At 33.8% G+C, this 25,693-nt stretch overlaps 2 protein-coding genes across 6 annotated transcripts; one reads left to right on the forward strand and one right to left on the reverse strand.

The window, feature by feature from the left end:
* Positions 1–1,222: 1,222 nt before the first annotated feature.
* On the reverse strand, positions 1,223–2,890 carry LOC110029177 (sugar transport protein 4-like). Its single transcript, XM_020731348.1, has one exon. The coding sequence runs from the start codon at positions 2,830–2,832 to the stop codon at positions 1,300–1,302; it is 1,533 nt and encodes a 510-aa protein (XP_020587007.1). The 5' UTR covers positions 2,833–2,890; the 3' UTR covers positions 1,223–1,299.
* Positions 2,891–8,356: 5,466 nt separating this feature from the next.
* LOC110029228 (transcription factor IIIA) lies at positions 8,357–25,651 on the forward strand. 5 transcript variants are annotated; one of them, XM_020731416.1, is made up of 8 exons: positions 13,789–14,015; positions 14,229–14,406; positions 16,321–16,478; positions 22,069–22,212; positions 23,277–23,556; positions 23,763–23,998; positions 24,223–24,360; positions 25,077–25,651. In XM_020731416.1, the coding sequence occupies exons 2-8, from the start codon at positions 14,391–14,393 to the stop codon at positions 25,251–25,253; spliced, it is 1,149 nt and encodes a 382-aa protein (XP_020587075.1). In that variant the 5' UTR covers positions 13,789–14,015; positions 14,229–14,390; the 3' UTR covers positions 25,254–25,651. The 5 variants fall into 5 exon arrangements, with proteins under 5 accessions (XP_020587077.1, XP_020587075.1, XP_020587076.1 ...); XM_020731418.1 differs by lacking the exons at positions 13,789–14,015; positions 14,229–14,406 and adding an exon at positions 8,357–8,465; XM_020731417.1 differs by lacking the exon at positions 14,229–14,406.
* The last annotated feature ends 42 nt before the right edge of the window (positions 25,652–25,693 follow it).

Genomic DNA, 25,693 nt, shown 5'->3' on the forward strand with positions numbered 1-25,693 from the left:
ATTTTAGGAGGTCATTTAAATATATTAACCCTCAATGATTCATTTTATTAACTAATGCGCATTAATTTCCCAACGAATTTTTACTTTGAAAGCTTTGTTGCCTAAACATTTATAACTAATCTTTATCAACTATTAAATGAAGTATCAAACATTTCTATAGCAAATCTGTCTAAATTATTTACAGCTGATTTGTAGCTCATTAAGAACATTGCTGCAATCTTCTACATATTTATATATAAATATGCCTGTATCTAAATAAATGAAATCTATAGGTAACGCATGTTTTACAATATACAAATATAAGCCTGAAATGTACATCATAATTAAATTATGATCTTATAATAAACATATCTACTATATAACAAATTCAGTGGCCCCCGAGAGCCCTTTTTTATATATAAAATCGATACAATGTGCAAACTCAAAGTTGGTACACTGCCTTGCATGATACAAGATATGAGAATCCCTTAAATTTTGATACCCTACCCCCATATGTATTGGGTCTCAAGGAAGTTGGCTTTATATGAAGTTATTTAGGTTCTTGACTCCAATCATTCGACTTAATCATCCAGTCTTGCTTGTTCGGCCTCGGTTATTCAGCCTTGGTCAGCCATACTTGATTGTGCTGGCTCGATTCCCGTTTCCATTCTCAGTTACTCCCGGTCACTCGCGATCATATGTGGTGTCTGGGTGGCTTATCTTGGAATGACCACTACGGATTAGTAGAATCCAAAGCCGTCTGATTTATGTGTTGAAATCCATTTTTTATGTTGTTTCTATTTTTTAAGCATCCAACCAAATAAATAAAAAATAATTATATATTAGTTCTTTCTATTTTTTAAGCATCCAACCAAATAAATAACACATAAAATGACTATAAATAACAATGTACAAGATTTTCTATTTATTTGAAGTAAAGAATGTGTAAGTGACAAAATTTTAATCTATATATTATTGTAGTTGAAAAGAATATTGAAATTAAAAGGGATATTTACATAAATACCACTTAATTATAATATGGAATTACACATCTAACATTTAAATTGTAAGTTTTGCACAAGTACCATCTTGTCTATGTATGAGTCTGTCAATTTTATTTTTTTCAGTTAAAACGACAAAATATTTTTGACGTTTTATGAAATGTAAAAAGCAAAATAGCTCAGATATTCAAATTCATAAGAATTTATTGGAATGTGAAAATCAATCCAGCAAAAACCTCCAAAGCAAATCATAGCAACATTCACCAAAAATTAAACCAGAAATTTTTCCAAAAAAAAAAAAGAAAAACAATAGCTTTGATCAAACAGCAACGCCCTTTCCGACATGCAGCGCCTCATCAGGGATAAACTTGCCCCAAAACCAATGCCTTTTCCACACAAATACCATCTCCTCTATGGGCACATTCTTCGTCTCCGGCAACAATAGCGCAATGAAAACAGTCATTACAATAACCCATCCGCCGAAGAAGAAAAATAGACCGAATTTCATGTGACAGAGCATGTTCAGAAACAACTGAGCAATAACGAACGTGAAAAACATGTTCACCGACACGTTGATGCTCTGCCCCGCCGACCTGATCTCCAAAGGGAAGATCTCCGACGGCACCAGCCACCCCAGCGGACCCCATGACCAAGCAAACGCCGCCACATACAAGCAAACGAACGTCACCACCAGGGCGGCATAGCCCTTGGATAGCTCGGTGTGCGCTCCGGTCACGCCGAACTTCGCCCCGATAAGCGCGCCGACTATGATCTGGCAGACGAGCATTTGCACTCCGCCTTGCAAAAACAACGCCCGCCGCCCCACCTTGTCCACCGATACGATGGACACGGTGGTCGCCACCATGTTCACCAAACCAGTGATAACGGACGACATGAGCGAAGCCTGGGCGCCAAAGCCCACGGTTTTGAAAAGAACAGGGGCATAGAACATGATCATGTTTATGCCGGTGAGCTGTTGGAAGAAGGGGATTAGTATTGCGAAGGTGAGTTGCGGCCGGTTTCTCCGCTCGATAATGTTCTTCCATGGGTGCTTCACGGCCTTCGAGTCGTTGCCAGCGATCACGAGATCTTGAAATTCTTCATGTATTTCATCGGTGCCGCGCACTTTGCAGAGCATCGTTTTGGCCGCTTCTTCGTGCCCGCGCTCAAGCAAGGAGTTTGGGGTGTCGGGGAGAAACAATGCGCCGAAGGCGATAATAGCGCCCGGGACGGCGGCGAGTGCAAGGCTCACCCGCCAGCCCCAACCCCCCTGGATTTGAGCCGTCCAGTAGTTGATGAGATTTGCGATGAGGATTCCAATGGTGATCATCATCTGGAAACCGATGTTCAGCATGCCGCGAATTCTGGCCGGAGCCATTTCCGAGAGGTAAACAGGGACGGACTGATTGGCGAAGCCGACGCCGATGCCGAGAAGGATGCGGCCGAGGATCAGCATCAGCACGTTCACCGCCACGCCATTGAGCGCCGCGCCAATGAGAAAGATGAGGCCGCCGACGAACATGGACCACTTGCGACCGAATACTCTGGTCACCGTGGAGGCGAAGAAGGAGGAGATAAGGGCGGCTATATACAGGGAAGATGTGAATAGTGTGAGGAGGTCGCTGTTGAATTTACAGTACTCATTCGTGGAGGAGTTCTTTTTCTGCTGGAGGTAGACCGACGGAAAGAATCGGAGAAGGAAAGATTCCATTGATGTGACTCCGCCGGAGATGCCGATATCGTATCCAAAAATGAGGCCGCCGGTGGCGGCGACGAGACATGTGAGGAGAACGAAAGGTGTCACCTTGCCTGGGTATTCCTTCCCATGATTCACTGCGTTTTTGTCCGCCATTGTCGATTTGAATCGAAGCTTGATGGAATTCAGGATAGAAGTAGAGGAAATCGGAATGGGGAAATGATTTGGTTGGCTTCATCTCTGTTTTTCCAAGCTATTTATAAGCTTGGAATGACTAATATTTGGATAAAATTTTTTGATCTCCTGTCCTATTTTATCGGACAAATCATTGGCTATTGTTCTTTCTGGTACCCTTTCTCTATCCATTTCTTTGTCAGCAATATCCATAAACTATAATTAGTAACTTTTTTTTCCTTTTTTTGTTAAGTGCTTATCTATCCATTTCTTTCAGTCATATCCATTTGTTGTAATTATTATTATTATTATTTTTTTTTTAATGATGTGATGGTGCTCCAATGTTTCATCGCTTCTCCTGTACTGAAATTTCTCAGATTGATAAAAATAAATAAATAAATAAAATAATATTTTTTATCTTATAAATGTAATTATACATAATATTTATTACTCTTTATTGAATAATTTATAGGATAGTAATGGTGATTGTTGGCCATAATGATTTTTTTTTTTTTGATTAAAAAAAAAAAAAGAATGATTAAGAACATGTGCAAAAATTATTTTTGCTATTTGTTAAAAAATAAATTGAGAAACAAGAAGCTAAATAACAATTTATAGAAATACACATCAAACGTATCTTGCAAGAATAGAACATTTCAACAGTTGGGCTTTAACTTGAATGATTAATTTTAAATTGTGCGAATGAAAGACTTTATAATTGAATGATATTTTTTGCCTTGGAGCTGCTAGAAAGACTCAGATTAAAACATCAAAAATAATGTGGGTTATTTACAAACATGATACATCGAAATGATCTCTGGATTGATCAAAAGAATAACTTTTTCATTGGCTAGAATTCGTTACTTGAACGAAAATATATCTTATGGAATCATATTGAATATTTGACAAAACATTCTGTGTTTTGCTAAACAACCAATCATTATTTACCAACAAAATATTGCACCCAATTCCTATTTATTTACATGTCTAACATCTAAATTTTATTCTTTACACTTATACCACCAACTCTTTCATATTGCATAAAAAATATCAGCATCTAAATAAAAAAAAAAATGAAATACACTTTTACAAGGAGTAACATGTCAAAATAGTCCCCACAAGGTCGTTTTAGTTTCAGTAATAATAGAAGTGACAAAATAATCTCCAAACTCATTAGATTTGAGCTAGAAATAAATAATCCCCATAGAGGACGACTAGAACTCAATGTTAAAATAGTTGAAAACGACATTTTTATAAACTCTGGGATTAAAACGACCCCACATAAATTGTCGGGGTTATTTTATCACTTTACCCAAATCCATACATAGGTAAGATGGAATACATGCAAAAATTGAAGTTTAGATGTTACATATGCAAATACTCAGGAATTGTGGCATGTACATATGAAAACCTGTATTAATTTTGAGCTAAGCACTGTATCTATGCATTTAAGAATGAAACATTTGGGAAGGGTTAAGGATCTAAGCCAAATTAAACAAGCATAATTAAGCTACGGAAAGAGTATTTAAGAATGAGATGTCCCAACCAACCCAACAAAAGAGGCTGTTTGGCATCCTATTTTCGGCATATTTAAACAAAATTTAAGCTTCAAAACAAGCCAAATAGTATTGTTTTTAATAAACCTCATTTCTAACTTTGTCATTGAACAAATCCTCAATTTATTACATCCCAACATTTTAAAAAATATAAACCGATTTTGGCTTTTGTCTCTAACGAAGTTTGATTGAAATGAACATCCAAACAATAAGTCAATGATTAGCTACATTTAAGATTATCCATTCTAACCATTTTCAAGTTTTAATCTTCATAAGATTTACTGAATTTTAATTTCTAAAAATTATTAAATCTTTCGAGTAAAATTCTACTTTTAATCAAATGGCTCCTCTAAGTCCCTGAAGTTTGCCAAGAATCCCTAAACTTTTGGAATAAAAAAGTAACATTTTATACAATACAGCTTTCAAACTCACACCAAACTCTATTTAGAACCTACGAAAAAAAAAAGAAAAGAAAAGAGACTTGATTCATAACCCGTAAGAGTATGCCGTATTTATACATATTTTGAAGTAATAAATACAACACATTATTTGTCATTCGAACTAATCTTAATGCTTTTTCTCCTACCGCACCTGCGACACACACAGGCATCACGTGTTTTACCTGACATTTGACTTTTCAATATATTAATTTTCTCAACAAGGTTATTTATTTAATTATTAAAATTATGTTTTTTTTTCTAACACACTCCACTAAACTTGTTTTGTAACTCCAAGAATGCTTCAAACCTTCCGAAATATTTTTTTGCTTCGGTGGCTTAGTATAGGTGTTAGTCGCTTGATATTGTGATATCGTGTACTTCAGCTCCCCTTCTTTTCTTGCAATATATTATCTTATATAGTGATAGCAGGCATCAATATATTTGCTTCTATTGTAAAAAACATAAATTTTTATCCATAAAAGTGTTGATTTATTGTTGATATGTATTTTGATGAGCATCTCTCATGAAATTTATTATTCTTTCAACAAAATTTTTAGCTGAATATTATGACAAACACACAAGTCATTGGAACATTTGCAGCTTCACAAATTGTGAATATAACAACATGTTGCTTCTTTGATATCTAGATGAAAGCAGTATCTCCTATAATGAACACAAATTTGAATATTAAAGTGTAAGGAAATGATGTGCTAGCTAAAAACAAAACGGTCAAAAAATATAACATGAGGCTTGGCCACTCAAGTGCATCATTGGGGCATCAACAGAGAAATTCTTTAGCTACCTATTAACCCCGTATTACACTAAATTACTTGTTTCACTGATAAATTTGAGGGTAATTCTATGCATATAGTGTTTTCTATTTTGACTCTAACAGAAGTTCCGTGCACCCCCTCTTCCTTGTCGCTACTTTTGCTTCAATTCTTCGCTCAAGGTGACTTTTAAGCTTTGTTTCATTTACATCATTGTCTTGTTAGTTTTTCTTAAGATTATATTGCATCTCCTTTTGCTGTGTTTTTTGATAAATGAGAGCATTTGGAAATGAGAAATGAAATCATGTTTTATTTTTAGGTGTCGAGGGGTGTTCTTGCATCACTATATGTTGAGTTTTCTATAGAATTTTCTCTTTCGTTAAGCGATTCGTTTGATTTCGAGGGGTGTTTTAACATACATGTTTGTCGAGCTATGTGATGAAGTGAAATTATGGGTGTGTTTGGGGTGATTTGCTTAATTATATGTCTTTTCTCTTGCGTTTGTTTGGACATGACAATGTTATATTTATATTACTTGTTGTTATTGCAATTTTTACTGTTGTGTTATTATGTGTTAAGTGATCACACTTGATGTAGTGTAATAAAGGACCTCCAACTTGTTTTCAACATTCCAAATTTATCTTATTGTTTTGTTTGAATTATTCATCAAACTGCGCACTTACAACTTATTTATACACATCAGGGCATAATTGTCATTTTTCTTAACAACAACTGCATAACAACAAATTATCCAAAAAGACAAACCGTTTCATCATCAATAGATTTCAAACAGTAGATGATCAACTGCTTATTTAATAAGTAGTCGATCAATTGCTTATTCAATAAATTGCAGCTGCCCCAAATCCATCCTCAGCCTTCAAGGCGTTGGATTTGACATGTAAAATCTGCTCTGTTTTTGGGTCGATGGCTTTTTTCTGCCATTGTAATTATCTAGCCATAACCTCTTTTTTTTTTATTTTGGTAAATACTCTATGCTCTTAATGACCCTAAGATTTCTTCCTTCTAAAGGCATCAATTGCTTTAGAATTATTTTATAATAAAAATTAATAAAATGTTTGGATTATTTTGATTTCTTATGTAGAAGAGATAGATTTTCTCTTTTTTGGGGAATTTATTTTAAAATAAACTTCTAAAAATATTAAAAATATAAGGGGCCTTCATATACTCAAAAACACATTTATTTTTTATTTGCATATCAATAGCTAAATATGATTTTTAGGATTTAAAACACAAATTTTTTATACAACTAAAATATTACTTTTATTAATTTCTAAAAGGGGCTTTTACAAAAATGTCACACAATTCTTATGAATTTACACATATAATTCCTACATTTTAATATTTGTATTCATAGCACTCAAACTTTTAATATCACATTTTAAAATATCTTTTTACTAGCCTTCTATAAATCAAATGTATTTTCTTTTTGCATGAGTTTATTGCATTAAGGCGCTACAAATTTAAATATCAAATTTGAGCTACTATTAGATATATAAGTTAAAAAGCATTGCGATGTAAACTTATCTTCTTTTTATAAAGTGAATTACATATTCTTAAGCATAGGTAAATTGGTATAAATATAAAAAAAAAATCAAATTTTGATATTTGATATGTAAAAAACATAAGAATTGTGTTATGTATGTGAGTCTTTCAAAATATAAATATTATTTAGATGATTTAAATAAAAATAGTTTCATTTGAAATTAATTAATTACATAAATAACAATAACTTTTTTTGTTAATTACACCAATTTGTATATTTGAGCATAAATTAATATCATAATTACTTACTACTTTTATATTATAAATTATTTAACCATGCTAGTATTTATTTAATTAAATAAAATCATAATTAATATAAAATTTTTAAATTTATATACTTTCATTTGTTTATATCAATAGCTAAGTTAATCCTAATATAAATTTGCATGCATACCTATTATATAGTTAGGAGTAACTAATATTACTGTTGACCTCATTTTTAGTGAGGTTTAGTTTTCTCTTAGGATTTAGGGTCTAACTTTAAGATTCTTCCTTCGACTATCTTAGACCCTTAGAAATTGAACCCACCTCATTTTAGAAATCTAAACTACTTCTATACTCTTTTGAAGTTCCGCATGCGGTTCTTGACCTCTAGCACGTAGGAGGTTGGTAGGAGGTTGAAACTAACATGAGGGAACTCAAAAGGAGTTCCTATAGGATCATTAAGCATTAGGGTGGTCTTTTGCACAATTTGCACCTTCGCGCGCACAAAATTCGCAATTCGGAGAGTCGACACGTTTAAACACTGAAATAATCATCGCTCGAATATTTATTTGCTTCAAAATTAATCAGAATTAGGATTAAATTTTGAAATAATCGGTTGCGAACCGAAATTTTGATGAGAATTAAATTTAACGTTTTTTGGCCCGATTGTCGACGAGGTAGTCCGGACGATCCCGGATGACAAAACAGACCGCACCGGGGCGTCCAGAATGTCGAAATTACCAGTGGAGGACACCCGTTTTGCTTGGGCACTGCGCACAAATAAATTGCATGAAATTAATTTGGTATATATATATATATATATATAGCCCTAACTCACGCTTCGGCTCCCTCTCCCTCTCCCGTTCGCACGCGCCTCCCGCCCCCTTTCTTCCCGTTCGCGAGGCCGGCCCGAACTCCTCTCCTCTCTTGGCCGAAGCTTTCGGTCCCCACTGAGACCCTGGTTAAAATAAAACTTCCACGCCGTGCCACGCCTGAAACCCTGGCTAAAACTTCCACGCCGTGCCACGCGAGATGCTCCTCTGCGACAAAGCTTCGCCTCTGTCGTCCTCTCCCCACGCGAGGTTTGTCGCCTCTCTTGGCTCGGCTCTCTTCCTCCTCCCTCTTTTGTTATAAAAACCCAATTTGGGGGGTTCCTTAGGGTTGGCCGTTAGGGTTGGCCGAAAATTTGGGAAAGGAGAGGTTCTGCCGGATTCGTCACTGGTTTCTTTTCCTTGAAGTTTTTTTTTTGTTTGTTTCGGTTGTCCTCTTCCTCCTTTCTTCAAGCATTTGGAGGAACTATTATCTTTTATCCACTGAAATCTGGGTTGATTAGTTTGGGTTATGAATTGATTTCTTGCCTAATTAAGCAAATCTATATACGGTATTTGTCTTTTAATAATTTTGAGACCTCTTCTTTGCTGTGGTATAATGAAGGAAAGCAAGACTTAAAATCCTGTAGGTTCTGAACTCATCCTTTTATTGCTTGAGAGGATTTAGGTTAAATATTGCTCGCATACTTGCCATGTTTATAAGCTTGTTTGCTTGCTGAATGCCACTGTTGTTGCAGAGTGTTTGGAGGAATTCGTATAGGTAGCTCTAGCTTTGCTTCTACCGTTAAGGGAGCTCCTTAAGCAGATAGAGTTTTGTCATTTTGTTTGTTGCTTGGGGTTTTTGGGCCCCAATGTTGTTTTGGCTTTACATACGTAGCTCTTGAAAACTTGTTAGCTTACATTCAGTTGCTTGGTGCTTCCCTCTTACAACAAATCTGAAAGGATTCTATTTAATATTTGCAATGGTGGGGGGACCTTGGTGTTTTGAAACTTTAATTGGTTGTAGTTTATGTGTGGCCGATTTATAAAAATATGCAAGCTTTGGTCCTCGATTTGTAAAAATCTGCAAGTTTTGGTATTCTATTGGTAAAAATAAAAAAAATTTATGTGTTCGCGATACTTTGGTCCTGCAAAAAGGAAAGGGAAATGTATACTGGAAATGAAATAAGGAAGGTTTACATGCACACCACAATTCTTTTACATTTCATACCCAACACCCAACTTCAGTTTGTACATACGTGCCATTCAATTTTTCCTATACTTGCATATGACATAACTCTGAGTGCTTATTTGTAACATACCTAAGGCTTGGTATCTATTTATATAATGTCTATGTGAGAATTAATATAATCAGAAAGAAAAATTTTGATGTTATTTTCATGTCTTTGACATATTTATTCTGAATTCCTTTTTAGAATGTATACTTCTTGATTCCGGTGAGATTTGCAAGAGGCATACTATGGCATGTTTAAAGAGGTGCAAGATGCGTAAGAACATGAGAAGTAGGTGGCATGAAGATAAAATAATGAAAGTTTAGATGTTAGATATGCAAATACATAAGAGTCCAATGATTTTAAATTTCATTTTTGGTGTCATACCAAAGTGATAAGTGTATAGTTAGATATTTGATTATCGACGAAGATACTACCATGACATTTGTACTCTTGATAATAATACAGGTGAGCTCTTTACTTCACCATTGATTTGCTAGAATATAGTTCTGTGAACTTCAAAGCACTCGTGGTCACTTTTTTTTGGGATTTTTCTGTGCTTTCTATGATTTTTCACCGATTTGTCGATTTCCTCACACTTTTCTTGTCTCGAGTCTTTTGACGATTTTTCTCGAGTTTTTCGGGTGAAGTTTCTTTGCTTTCGTTTATATAAAACATTTCAGCCTACTTCCTCAGTTGTGCAAATTGCAGGTGTGAAAAATCCATTTTTATGCTATTATGCTGCCTGATTTTTCTCGATCGGGTTCGCCCCCTTTTTTTACTTACTTGGGCATGTTGCTTCTTTGTTCTTTTTTTGACTTTGGTTTTCTCATATGTATCTTGACTTCTCATTATTATTTTAACTTCATCGCTCCACCACTACACTTCACCACTTCATCAACTCCGCATCCTACATTATATCAGATACTACATCACTTCGCATCCCTGCACCACGCTGTTAGAGGTTTAACTGCTTTGACATGTATTCTGGTTTTCTTTGATATTGAGAAACAACCCACCTCATTTTCAAAATTGTGTTAGACAGATTGTCTTCTCCTCTCTCTCCTCCTTGTTCCCTCATCCCTTGTTTCTCCTTGCTTCTTGGTCTAAATCCCGCACTTGTGTAGGACGCGCGGGTGTGCACGTATAACACTCTTGCTATATGTGGGGCCATCAAGCAAGGTTGTAAGTGGAGTGTGTGAGGTTATGGACGGTGATAAAATTACATTATAGAGAACCAGGTCCCTTAGAATAGTATCTCCCAACCCAGAGACCCTAGAGAGGGTAGAGTAGGGAATTTTTTACAGATACTATTCACCCAGCCTTGGGGTTTATACCGCCGACAATCTAAAGTTGTTAGCAATCCTAGTTCGACTAGAATATTCAACTTGTGGATCGAATTATTTTATATTTGAAAAATACAAAATCACCCCCACTACAAAACAGCCTACTTACGTACGATCTTTACTTGCATGCAGATCTAGACTGAAATGTATGAAAAATTTTACAAAGGTCCACGGTTGGCTACTCGAGTCGGATTAGGGCTGCCTTCTGCAGAAAGTTAGTCTAGTAGTAAGTACTTAAGGTTGTGGTCCACAACACAGCTCTCACTCCTTCTCACCACCAAGCTTACGGTATTCTTGAACTTGTAGTCCATTATGGTGTTTTCTTCGTTTTCGTTCTTTCTTTCAGATTTTCTACAAGTTTACCTCTATGGATTTATTCAGATTTCCTACGAACTTTGTTTTGTTTCAGATTTATTACGGGATTTATACGGAATGTTCTTTTTCAATTTTTTCCGCCTTTTTGATTATTTTATTTCGTTTCTCATACACACATTACACACACACCTGCCCAGTGTAGTTTGCTTATTCAATCCTTCAGTGTATATTATTTTGCTGGATGTACAGTTTTCACATTACCACTGCATGATTTCATTGCATATTAACATGTTTTTCTTTTACACTCTTCCCTAGATTAGGATGCCAGTAGCAGCTCCTAGGTGGTACCCACGATAAATTGGTGACATCACCTTTTGCATTATTTCAACCTTAAACAATTTGATCATTAAATTCGACGCTGCAACGACGAGGAGCTTGGAGCAAATGCGGTGGGCAGCACAGCCATATTCAACAACAAAACATGTCTACATTAACAAAACCTTTCCTTAGAATTAAACAACAAACCATATGATCTCGAGGTAGTCCGCTTAGCGCGACATAAATCCTCTCTTTATCTTTTAGGCCTTTGCACAGCCAGACTGTGCAATTTAAGCCCAAACTCGTTCTAGGTTCCGAGGTTGTCATCCGATATGACGTAAACCCTCATATCTTATAGGCGACTTGTGTGACCGTGTCACACAAATATAAGCCATAATTAAATAAAATTGACAGAATGAAATACTTGAATAATTTCTCCTCAAAATTGAAGCCAAACCATAGGATAAACTGGGAAGTCATCGATGTTTGCCTCCGGATCTATGACCTCTCTTAGTTCTTCTTCATTTGGATTCCTCAACAATGTTCTGAATTTGAGTCTTTCCCATTTGACACTCTTTGGTCCGATTTCGTTGAAAAGTCATATCCTTTTGACATCTTTGAATATAGTATTCCCTGATTTTTATCGAGAGTTTTCTTAAGTGACATCGGTCATTTAAGATGTAATTAATTATAGGGGCTTGCCCTTATAGAAAGTTTTTCCGAACCCAGCCTAATATAAACCTTATTTAATTCTTTGTATTAAATAGGGGAACTTGTCGGCAAATAAAATGGTTTTCGCAGACCAAACGAATGTCATATATTTGTTAGTTTATTTGATCGAGCTTCATCTTCAAGTTTTGTGTTTATCCATCGGGATAGATACAAGATTTGAAATATAACGCTCTTTCATTTAAACTGTGAAAAGTATGGGGTTAGTTTGATTTCATATTTTTCTTAGAACTTATATATATGTAAATTAAACGTCATTCCAAAGCGGGCAACGAAATTTCGATTCCGGCGACCGATAACTTCTTACGAGCAACTCCCCCAACTCTTTAGTGCCGACAATTACATATTTAATTTTGAAAATTTTATGATTGGGCTTATATTAAGGTTGATTAAAGTATGTGAAATTTTTTGGCAAATTATTTTAGTATTAATAGTTTTTAATTGTAATATAAATTTAACATTACATCTATTTATTAAATTTAATTATTTGATTTAAATATTTAACTTCAATTATGTTAATAATTAATTAATTATTAAACTAATAAATAATTAGTTAAACTTTAGTGAAATTAAGCAAATTTTAATATTTAAATTATTTTTCTTAACTAAATATAAAATAGTTAAACATAAATTTACACAATTATAATTAACTTGATAATATATTAATTGGCTATTAATTCTTATTTGTTATTCAATTAAATTAATTAAATATAACTTAAACTAAATTATATTTTATTCTGAGCCATAGTTTCTACTTGCACCTCTGCCCACAAGCCACGCTTACCTCGCTTCCCTCTCTCGTTTTGTTGGAAACAATCGCCTACCTTCCCTTGTATCCTCATATTGTGATCGAAACCCTCGTAGTACAATCATGATTGGAGCCACCTGGGAGGACAACAACGGGATCACGACATACATTTATCTCTCTTTCACAATTGGAGCCACCCGATTTAACACTCGTCTTCCTCGCACCCTTTTTGTGTGCTTCAAATCTAAATCATGTATATCCACCTTCCAACTAGATTTACATAATTTTGGATTTAAATCAAAACGGATTTGTTATCTTGTAGGATTCATTGTTGCCTTTTTTTGATTGGCCTGCGATGAGATTTAAGATATAAGATTTAGTAAATCTTGTAAATCCAAATTTAGTAAATTTGGAAAAGGATAAATCTCAAAATTGTTTGATAACTGATTTAGCAAACAAATTTAAAATCTTGTTAAATCATGTGAAATTGTTCGTCAATTGTTTTGAAGATTTGAAAATCCATCATAGTAATTAAACTTTAATAATAATACATCATAGAATTTCTTAAATTATCTTTCAAAATAATCAAAATCCTTTAACTTCTTAAATTCAATTAATATTTTATTTCAAATTTTGATAACTAAGAATTTTATATTTACTAAACTAATTAATTAGTAATATAAATTTTATTAAAATACTTATTAAATAGAGAATAATTAATTAGTTATTAATTATATTAATTATTGAATCAATAAAAAAATTAATATCTGTTTTTTTATTGATTATCAATTAAATGATAAATATAAATTTATTTACATATAATTAATCTGTTAATAATTAATAATAAATCAATAAAATAAAATAAAATAAATAAAACCCTCACCTACATCACTCCTCTCTCTCCCACCAACCCCGGGTTATTGAGGGGTTAGGGTTTTTTACCAACTCCCATAACCGCGGAGGTTCCTGCGTACCCTTCTGTCACTCCCCATCGCTCTGTTTTCTCCAAAACCGTCTTCTTCTTGACCGAACCCTCGCAATACAGACGCAACGATCGGATCGCGTCTTACAGTGACTCCGAATTCCCATTTTTCTCCTCCTTCCGCTCCTCTCCTACCAGAAACTGTTGCCAAAGGTAACTTCACGTGTTTTTTTTTTTTTTTTTTTGAGCGAGGCTTGCGATTGACGGGCTTTAAGGCCGAAGACCGTGAAAATCCGAATTTATCGAATCCGAGGCCTTATTTTGTCCAAAATGACGGTCTGGCAAGAGTTAGGTTAAATCCAGCTTAAATCCTGCTCTAATTCCCTTACCAGCCAGGCTTCTAAATCTCGAATGCCAGTACCGCAGATTCTAAAACCCTAGACGACGACAGAGAAGCGACGTTATCACGACAGCAGCTCGCTGGAGAGGCATCGACGAGACCAGCGGCGTGAAGAAGAAAGAGACGTTTTTTTCCGACTTACGGGCTAAAGTTTAATCCGTGCAACTCTCGGATTTGCTAAATCCAGAATGCAAGACAAACTAGGTGAAGCGGGATTTAGTATCCTGTAGGATTTAAAGTTGTTATTTTTGCCCTTTTGGCAGGGTTTAGATTAATCATACTTCAATTATTTTAAAAAATTGCTACCGAACAGCCCCTTAAATTACAAAGGGGATACTTTTCCATCCTAAAATGTTTCCTTTTATAAGCCAAGAGAACTGATTTATATATATATATATTAATATTTTGTTTATTTAATATATATATATATATATATATAATTTTTATCATATGCTCATCTAAGCTTACTGTAGTTGCGACTTTATTTATTAGATTTTATGAGTTACAATATAAAAGTCATTAACATGAGACATTGGTTGTTAATTTGTTTTAATCCATACTTTGTGTACTGTATTTTGACATAGATTATTCAGTTTAGGGTTTGTGGATTTTGAGAAGGGCCATACTTGAGGATAAAAACCACAGTCATATTCGAGATAGTAAGTTAGGTAATTCATCTGATTGTATGTTACATGTGTATTGTTGTTTTTTTATGTGTTTTGTAAGTTTGATTAATTTCTTATAAGATCACTTTTTTATTTCACCGCATGGCATGCTTGTTGGCACATTGGTGGTGATTTATATTTCTTATAAGTTTGCTTTGATTTTTTGAAGCCTTCTAATAACCATGATTAAGCATGTTATAAGCATCCATATCCATGTTGTCATATTGTTGGTTTCAGCACTATTAAAGCAATCATGAAATGATTAAACTTAATTTGATATTTGTTTCTATTTCATGATTTATATCTTCTAATATTTTATTATGCATTTATTTATGAACATGGGTGAGGTCCATTTACGTGTTAGAATCGGCTAATTCTGAACTGAACCATTGGGCCATTGGGTTCAGTCACGCTCGTACTTATTGATTTTTGTTTGTTTTATTGAATGAGTATTCAAAATGCCAGCCTTAAATAGTTGGGATGAACTATGAAGCTGTTGATATGATGAATTTGCTACATTAATTTATGTACCTTGATTATGATATTATATCATAGTTGCGATCCATGCATCGATTCATACCTTGGGACAATTATGCATACCAACATCATTTGCATAATATCCTACGAGTAAATCATACTTGGGATTCATTATGTTATTATATGTTCTCTTTTTTATGCCATTTCAAATATGCATGGTTTGCATTAGTTTACTCCTAGTAGTCGTTCGTTATAGTTGACATGACTTAATGATGCTCTTTTTTTGTTTATATAGTGGAATTTTTATGGGATTCTTTGTGTGTATAAATTTCCTCCCCACTCCAAAAGAAGGAAAAAGGACGAAAGAAATCAGGCTCAAGTTCTCGATTCTCTTTTTACTAACTTATCCTCATAAGCAATTTTTTTTTCATTTTGAAGTTTAATAGATGGCTAAACTAATCATGTGTGTATAAGTAAGCTAACCCCTATATAAAATATGAACTATTGCTATAATGGAATCAAAATTTAAGGATGTATTAGTGAATTTTATACAAGACTGACATATGTGTATTTTTTTAAACCACTGGTTTCTGTCTCTTAAAGTTTTTTTATTTTTTTATTTCAATTTGTTTCCATCTCTTGTAGTTTGTTTTTTTTCTTATTGAAAGCACTAAATTCACAGTCGTGAATGTAACTATGAATGTCTTCATTGCTATGAAACAACTATACCACATTTTTTATTAGTTTGCTTTTTAACATTACATAAAAGTGCAAGGCTTGTTGCTTCTTTTGTTTAATAATTTACCTTGCTGGATTTATTATTTAATGATGCCTGCCATGTTTAAATTTGATAAATAGTTTTATATTCTTTATTGAAATCGTCACTTCTATTATTCATTGCATACAACTTGGATCATGTTGTTTCTTTAGTTTATTATAATATATTTATTTCTAATTTTTTCCATTTTCTTTGAAGAGCAATCATTTGCAATTAAGATGGAAACAGAGGCTGTGAATGAAGACGATAAGCAGAGGCCACTTTTTAGAGATATCAGAAGATATTACTGCGAGTATTGCGGAATTTGTAGATCCAAGAAATCTCTTCTAAGATCTCACATCCTTTCGCACCATAAGGTATGGCAATGGTAAACACCATGGCTGTTCTTCAATTGTTTTGCTATGATTTTGTATCGAGTTTTTGTTATTATTTCATTCAGCACAATATTTTGTTATTTGTTAAAGATATTTCCATATTTATCCTATTATTCAATGTTTTCTCATTTTGTATTTTTTATCAGGCCTGCTGCATTAAGTTTCATTTTTATTTTATCGATGAACTTAAATTTGCCGATTAACAGAGATTTGTGGGATGTGATTCTCAATTATTGTATTTTTTTATGAAAGAACTGATAAATTTTATTTTCGAAGAGTGAAAACTCTTTGAATTGCACGCGTCAATAGATACATATTCAAAATTAACGAATATTTAATAGATAATATTAATGATACAAATTATCATGAGTGGAAGAATCATGCTTTATGTTAGTATATAACAAATATCCATCGAAAGTAGTCATCCTCATTTGTGAAATATAATGTGCATGTACATGAAGGATATTAAACTATGACTTGTACCTGATTATTCAGTGTTATATGAATTTTACATACCTTTTAGTCTTATTTATAACCTACGAATGACAAATAAAAAAGGAATTTCACAAAATTATAGAAATGAATTCATGCAACCAACTTGAATTCTAATAATACATACGTTTTCTTAAGTTCCGCTACGAAAATTGCTCAAGGATCTAGATGGAATAGGAATTTTTTGGCATGTAGTGGACAATAGTTGGTAGAAGACCTAAGCACAAGACTGTAGCAAATAGTGATGGTTAGGGTTGTAATCGAGTCACATCGAGCTGTGTATTTCTTAAAATGAATTTGGTTTGGTTATATTATAATTTGTCAATACTTGGCTCGAGCTTGATTTGACCTTTCACTTATATGTTCAGGCTTTAGCTTGATTGGAATTTTTAAAATTATATTTGACTTTTATTGGAATTGTTAATATTAACTGAACAAGTAGTTCAAGGCATTAATAATGAGTAAAGTATTAAAATAACCTTTTACTATTTACATGTGGTCGTTTTAGTCCCAGATTTAATATATATGTCAAAATAATCCCAAATTATTTTAAAATTTAACTCTAATAGTTCTCCATGTGGACTATTTCAGCCTCAATTTAAAGAGTACATGGATTATTTTAGTAGTTCTATAAACTTTGAGACTAAAATGACCTTATGTAAATAGTCAAGAATTATTTTGGCAATTTACTTCATAAATAAACAAGCTGAAAAAATGAATTAGCACTTGACTTTTTTTTATAAAGTTTTTAATAAGTGGTTTTTTAAATCTAAATTTAAAATTGAGTAAATTTTGAATTAACATCTAATTATTTTGCATTATTTAAATAAGATAATAATTAATTTGCAAGTTTTTCTTGCAATCAAGTACTTTAAGTAATGCAAATTATCTCATTGAAAAAAAGAAATAAGAACAAATTATATTAAATTATATTGAATATTGATATTAGATTATAATATGTTATCATTAAATTTATAATTAAATAGGTTCTATTTAATCAAATTTTATCAAATAATATTGAATAATATATCATATATGATACAAATTATCATCGAACTTACTCTAAGACATTTAAAATGTGATTACCTGTTTGACAATAAACGAGTTTGGTCATGAACATAAATAAATGATTTGGATCGTGTTTTAGTTTTCTTCATTTAACCTTCGAGCTTTTAAAAAAATATACATGTTTGTTTATTCACTAATTTGAACAAACCTAATCAAGTATATTAATCAAAGTCGAGTTCGAGTTGTTCATAGATTGCATTGGATCACCCACAACCCCAGTGATGGTAGTAGTAGAATGTTATTGAAGGTTGGAAGTAGCAGGAAGAACAATAATGGATGTGATGAAAGCATAGAAGGTGATCAAGTTTGTGAAGGCAATGAAGCAAAGGAAATAAAGGGAATATAATTATAATAATAAGGCAATGATTGTAGAATAACAAGTGATTTCAGAGTCTATTTGGGATAGCTTTTTTACTATGTTGCGTTTCAAACTGTCAACACAGTTGCATTTGACTACTGCTTTCTTATTGTTTTATAGAAATTTTTATGGTGGCAAGCTTGTTTTTTATAACCAAAATTATTAAAGTGTGATAAATGCAATAAGCTGTTGTCTTGACTTTTTTGGAAAATAAAATATCTATAATACCCAAAATAATATTTAAAGTTCCCTTTCCCATAAAAACTTTACAACCATTTTTGCAAATATTGCAATTCCCCAAATGGGGACACTAAGATGACAAAAATCTTAGGAAATTACCTGAAATAAATAGGGAAGGCAACAAGGTGACAAAAGCATAGATTGGAAACAACTAAGGACTGTAGTGGGAATATCCAAAGGAGACAACAACATGACGAGCAGAGATGTGATGCAATAAAGAAGGGTTGCAGTAGGTAAAGTTGCAGAATGTCTGCCCTAAAATATGGATAAAAATATTTAACTGAACAGGGTTTTAGCGGGTGATCAATAATGTATGTGGGCTAGATCAGCAACCTTCATTGCACTTGGAAGGAGTGATTTACCATCCATCTAGCTAAGTGGTAGGGTGGACATAGAAGCATGTGATATGGGGATTCACATTCACACTTCTCTAACAACTTTTTAAAAACACTAGAGAATAACGTCAATTCTCGTAGGAGTCGATATGGCATGTTCTACACTTGAAATGATTTGGGAAACAAAAACTAAAAATGGATGTGCATAAATTGCATTCTCAAGAAACACAAACTTTTAGATGAGTATTAAGTTCTCTTTTGAAGCTTGTTTGAAATTCAAAATAATGCGGAAAAAAATGAAATTTTTTTTATTGATATGAGGAGGTATAAATAACCCTTACACTAATCATGGAATAGGAAAAACATTAAAAAAAGAAATAAAATAAATGGAAAGATATATCACCTAATATCTCGAATTAATCAATTCATATTAATTATTTGGAGATAAAAGGAAATAACATGAAATAGGAAAACCTAAAATTGAAAAGGAAATAATTCATAATCCAAGGAAATGAATATAAATTAGTATTGAAAATAACTCATAATATAAAGAAATAATTTATTCCTCATAACTTCTCTCGGGAATAAATTATTTTTTAATATAACTTCTAACACACTCTCTCAAGTTGAAATAAGATTTAAAATCATATTCAACTTGGATTTGAAAACAATGAGCGAAAAAGATCCTGTTAAGTAAAACTTGAAGTTTTGAACCCGTACTTCGGTTGTCATTGACTGGAATTCTTTCAGTGTCTATAGGTAGGCGAAAGTCTCCTACAGGTAATGGTGCAGGGGAGTTTGCAGGGAAGTTGACACTGTGTTTGTCTTTGATTGCAGTTTCTAAAGTGTATGTAGGTAGATAGAAGACTCTTATAGGTGATGCTGAATGGGAGTTTGCAGTGAAGTAGACAACCTGTAGAAAAACTCACTTCTAGTTGAATGTGGTTGTCTTTGACTGCAGTGCCTCTAGGTAGGCGAAAAACTCATACAAGTAATGTTTTAGGGGAGTTTGCAGAGAAGTAGACAAACAACTGGAAAAACTGCAGTGTATGACCTGCAAAAAAAGGAAAAACTCTGGAGGTAGACCTTGCTGTAGGAAAAGCTCTGGAGAAGGACTTGATATAGAAAAATGGCTCTGGAGGAGGGCCAGCTACAACAAAAGCTTTGTAGGAGGATCTGCTTGAAGAAAGATTCTAGAGAGGAGCCTGATGCAAGAAAAAGTTTTGGAGGAGTGGCGTCTGCTGTAGGAAAGATTTTGGAGGAGGGCCTGATGCAGGAAAGATTACAGAGGAGGGCCTGATGCAGGATAAAGTTTCGGAGGAGGGCTTGATGCAGGATAAAGTTTCGGAGAAGGGTCTGCTGCGGGAAAGATTTTGGAGGAGGGCCTGATGCTTGAGAAGGCTCTGGAGGAGGACCTGATGCAGGACAAAAGTCCAGAGGAGAGCCTGCTGCATAAAAAAATTCTAGAGCATTAATAAAAAAGATTTTCGGGCGACAAAAAGGTTTGGATGTCTAAAGGGATAAATCGGTGAAGGCAATTTAATTGGCCAACATCTCTCACATGAAATGTCGATACAAAAAAAGGAGCCTACCGGAGAAAGACTAGGAATGGAATTCAGTAGAACGAATGACAAAATGCTCAGGGAGGAGGAGATTTTCTAATCGGCAAATAACATTCAAAAAACACTTTCGTTGCATGAAATACAACTCCAGAAGATCAATGCTAACTATGAGGCTCGACAGATGAACGTGGACTAAGGAAGCGAGCAAATTGCAGCCTCAAACGGGTCGACTCTCGATCATGTTCTTGAAAACAATAACCTTGCAAAGCATCCAATGCGACCGTAGCCTGGCTAGGTGTAGTAAAAACAAAGTAGAACAAAAACGAAAGTCTCACCTTTTGGAAACCAAAATCAAGTTGGCTGACAATGCCATACATTCTAGAAATAGCACAGGCCACTGCCTCTCCTATTGCTATTAGAATGCCAAGTAACTTTGGTGCTCCATTAAACAAAGCCCGATCTTTGGATCCAATCAACAACTGCATAACTAGTTCAGATGTCACAATGGAAGTGATGCCTAACACCATAACAACTTCTCTGTTGGATGCGAGAATTAGATGCATCTAGTATAACAGATCCACACTGGTGGTAGAGTGGATGCCATAGAAGAGAAGCTGACTACAGACTAGAAAGTTGAAAAGTCATATCATCGTGTAGATCACCTTCTCACTGTAAGGTATCCTTCGATATGCACTCTCCACCTCCGACAAGATTGCCAGGAACAATGTCACCACATGCAACACCCTAAATGCTCTCTTAGTTTTTTCCACATATCAATCAAAGCATAGAATTTTTAAAAATTTAGGAAAAGGACAGAAGTGAAAGAAAATTGTAACAACAAAGATAAATAAGAGAAAGTGATGGAGAAATGAACGGGCCCTAGCTCTCTCTTCTCGTAAGCTTCAAAACATCATCGCGGAAACAACATGAATGCGCTTCACAAACTAGTCAGACGGAAAAGACGACGAGCTAATATCTTGGCAGAATGGAAATAGGACAACATGCAGGATCCAAGTACAGGGAGAATGGCAAGGAGTCCGACGACTCTGGAGGGAGGACCGACTGCTAGGGTAGGGAATTTGGTTTTGATATCATGTTTGAAACCCAGAATAATGCGAAATAAAGTGAAATTATTTTTTTTGATACTTTCATGAATCCCATAATAGGAAAGATGATAAAAGAGATATAATAGGAAATGAAAGATATATCTTGTAATATCTCATATTAATTAATTCATCTTAATTATTTTGAGATAAGAAGAAAAACATAAAATAGAAAGCCTGAAATAGGAAAGAAAATGACTCATAATCCAAGGAAATAAATATAAATTAGGAAATGAAAATCTCTTAATCTGATGAAATAATTTATTCCTCATAATTACTAGCAGGAATAATTCTTCTAACAAAGCTCAATAAAAGCATCAAGTTCCCTCAACCATAGTTTCTTCACTTGTTTCCTTTTTATTTCCACAGTTTTGGCATGTTCTTTAACTTCATGTAATGGCTTTAAACATGCAGGATGTATTTCAAACTGTAAAAATTGATGAAATCAGTGCATTTAAGGCAGCAAATCAGAAGGTGCGACATACTTGTGAGGAGTGTGGCGCAAGTTTCTGGAAACCAGCTCATCTAGTGCAGCATATGAGAAGTCACTCGGTTGAGGTTTTCATATTTGCCCTTATCTTTTTCCTAATTAAAATATCATTGCGCCCATTATCTATCCACTCAAAAAGTACTCAGTAGAAGATTTGTCATGCAAATATATTCATCTTAAGTTCCATATATCAAAGAATCATTTATTTTGTAGGTATACTGATGTAATGTTGATTTAAATAATCTTTGTAACGGTTTTTTTTTCTTTTAATGCAAGCTGCGTTATCTTTTTCCTAATTAAAACATCATTGTTCCCATTATGTATCCACATAAAAAGTACTCCATAGAAGATTTGTCATGCAAATGTATTCATCTTATGTACCATATGTTAAAGAATCATTTATTTTGTAGGTATACTAATGTAATGTTGATTTAACATCGTAACTGTTTTTTTTTCTTTAATGCAAGCTGTGATTGAATTGCTTGTTTTTATAGAACAATTTATCATGCGGATATATTATCTTATGCTTTTTTTAATTTTTTTTTTCTGAATTAACGGAACAGTTTTTACAGGCATTAGGTTCCTTGATTGATATCTACCCCTCAAAATATATTTATATATATATATATATTGAGAAGCGTGGAAGCATTGGATCCCATAATGAACTCCAAAATGCAAAGAGGTGGCATTCTTTTCTTGATTGGACTAGTATCAGGGTGGGTGACCTCCTGAGAAGCTCCATCATGAAAGCCTCGACTCACGCACCATCTCACCCGAGGTTTGCTTCTTGTGAAATCTTACTTCCTCTGGATGATTTTCAGATATTTTGTCTCGTTTCCTATTCTAAAGTCCTGCTATTTAATTCAAAATCTTTCATGCAAACTTCTGTTCAATCTTTCTCTGTTATTCTTTCATTGATTGCTCTTATTTATCTTCTTCTATGATTGCATTTTCACTTCTAACTTTCATGAAATTTTGATTTTTTTTTCCTTATTTATGCATGTAAAGTTGTGATATAAAATTAATTAAGTTCTATTTTTTGAATTATGTAATGATATTTATTATGATCTTTTTGAGGCGTTCAAATGTTTTTGTTTAAGCTTGTGGCTGATCTTCAATACTCCTATTGTAGCGACCATTTGCTTGTCCAGTGGAGGATTGCTATTTTATCTACCGACGTAAGGATCATTTAAATCGACATTTACTCAAACACCAGGGCAAAGTCTTTAATTGCCCTGTCGAAAAGTGTAATCGCACATTCACCTTCCAAGGAAATATGACGAGGCACGTGAACGAACATCATGTTGATGAATTGCCGTGTGAAGGCAAAAAGCAGCATGTTTGTGAGGAACCTGGATGTGGAAAGATATTTATGTTTGCATCTAAATTAAAGAAGCATGAAGATTCCCACTGTAAGTAACTTGTTGTCGTTACCTTTATTGTTTCAACTATTTCAAGTTTTTTTCTTTCATCAATTAAAAATTTATAATTTTGGTGTCTCAAATAAGGCTCTTGCTCTATAAAAATTAAAATTTTCAGTTTGATTTAGTTATCTCTGGTATTTTGTATGGGTATGCAAAATTGAAATCTTATTATTATTATTTTTTTTATGATACAGTGAAAGTGGAATCATTGGAAATTTATTGTGGAGAACCTCAATGCATGAAGCCTTTCACAAATTCTGAGTGCCTGAAGGCCCATATTCAGTCTTGTCACAGATACGTTAAATGTGAGAAATGTGGAACCCAACAATTGAGGAAAAATTTTAAGCGGCATCAAAGGTTGCATGAAGGTGTAGTTTCAGAGGAAAGAATCAAATGCAGTTTTCAGGGATGCGAACAAACATATTCAAAAGTAAACTTCAATTATTTTTTCTTAGAGAGTTCTCTTCACCTTTTAATCATAAGTTCCATGTGATTTTTTTTTTCTCTTTCCATTGACTAACTTTTGTTTGAAATTTCTAATATTGCCAAATGAGGAAGATGAAGTTTTAATTGTTTTTGTAAACTTACAGCATACTTAATTTATTTTTTCTCCGGTTTCTCATGGTTTCAAGTATTCTATTTTCTTTATTGCAGAAATCAAACCTCAATAAGCATGTTAAAGCTGTTCATGAAAAACTGAGGCCATTTAGATGTCGAACATCTGGATGTCAGCAAACTTTCCCTTACAAGCATGTTAGAGATAATCATGAGAAGACTCATGTTTACGAGCAGGTATTTTCTGGAGCCAAGCCTTATTTTTTGTGGTGCATTTACATGCATACCACCCAATTCCTATGTATTTACATATCCAGCACCTTACATTACTTAAATCTTTCATATCACACCAAAAATACCAACATTGTAACTTTAAATAAGGGAAATAAACCTTTTCATGCATAGGTAAGGTATGTAGAAATTGATATTTATGTGTTAGATATGTTAGATATGTAAATACATTAGAATTGAATGGTATGCATCTAAATATTCCTATTTGCTTTTTCCTTTTTTTAGCACCAATGCTATGCATAAGTTATGTTGTAGTACCGGACGATGAAGCTTTCTGATTATTTGTCATCCTTTTCAATCTTCACCTTTTATTCATGTTTACACTCTAATAGGGACATTTACATACATACCAGCCCATTCCTATGAATTTACATATCAACACCTAAAGCTTACTTTTTTACATTCATACCACCCAAATCTTTACCATTTAGGTAATGTGATGTGCATGTAAAAATTAAGATTTAGGTGTTAAATATGTAAATACATAGGAATTGAGTGTTATGTATGTAAATCTTCTGTCAACTTGAAAGGATCTGTGGGAGCAGATTATTTCTTTAACCTCATGAGTTAAAGCCATATATATTTTGAAATTTATTGGTCTGCAGAAATGTAATCTCATTATCTAAGTAAGTTTTGTTTTTTTTTTTGGGTTTGTTATAAAGGGTGATTTCCTGGAAGCTGATGAACGGTGGAGGTCAAGGCCGAGAGGGGGGCGGAAAAGGGAGCGAGTAACCATTGAGGCGTTGACGAGGAAAAGAGTTGTTCCGGTTGACTGTTCGTCCATCATGGAAAATGGGGATGAGTACTTGAGATGGTTACTTGCTGATGACAACGAATAGGATTGCATGCTCCTAGTTTTGGGGAAATTATTACGTCCGGTGTCCTCACGTCCGGACACCGTCGACAATCCGTCCACAGGAAATGCATGGTGACATGGTCAGATCGTCGCTGCTGTTTGGACGTGCGGTTCACCGGACTTCATAAGTTTCCCTAGTTTAGACAGGATTTAGCATTTATGTATATAAAATTTGCATCTTTTTTTTTTTTTTTTAATTGTATCAAGTGCAAAGCTGCTGCTACTACAATTTCGATATTTAGGGTTTGGAATGCTGGCAAAATCGTTTGTAAAGAAATGAATACTATTGGGTATATTTTGTGTCAAAGATGCATGCAACAAGCATTTAGATGTTGATTATTGATGTACGATTTATTACTTGTGCAAGAAAGTTAATTAAAGCGTGGGTTATAGATGAATCAATGCATATGACGATGAATTTGA

Source organism: Phalaenopsis equestris, unplaced genomic scaffold (assembly GCF_001263595.1).
Source record: "Phalaenopsis equestris unplaced genomic scaffold, ASM126359v1 Scaffold000552, whole genome shotgun sequence".
NCBI lineage: Eukaryota > Viridiplantae > Streptophyta > Magnoliopsida > Asparagales > Orchidaceae > Phalaenopsis > Phalaenopsis equestris.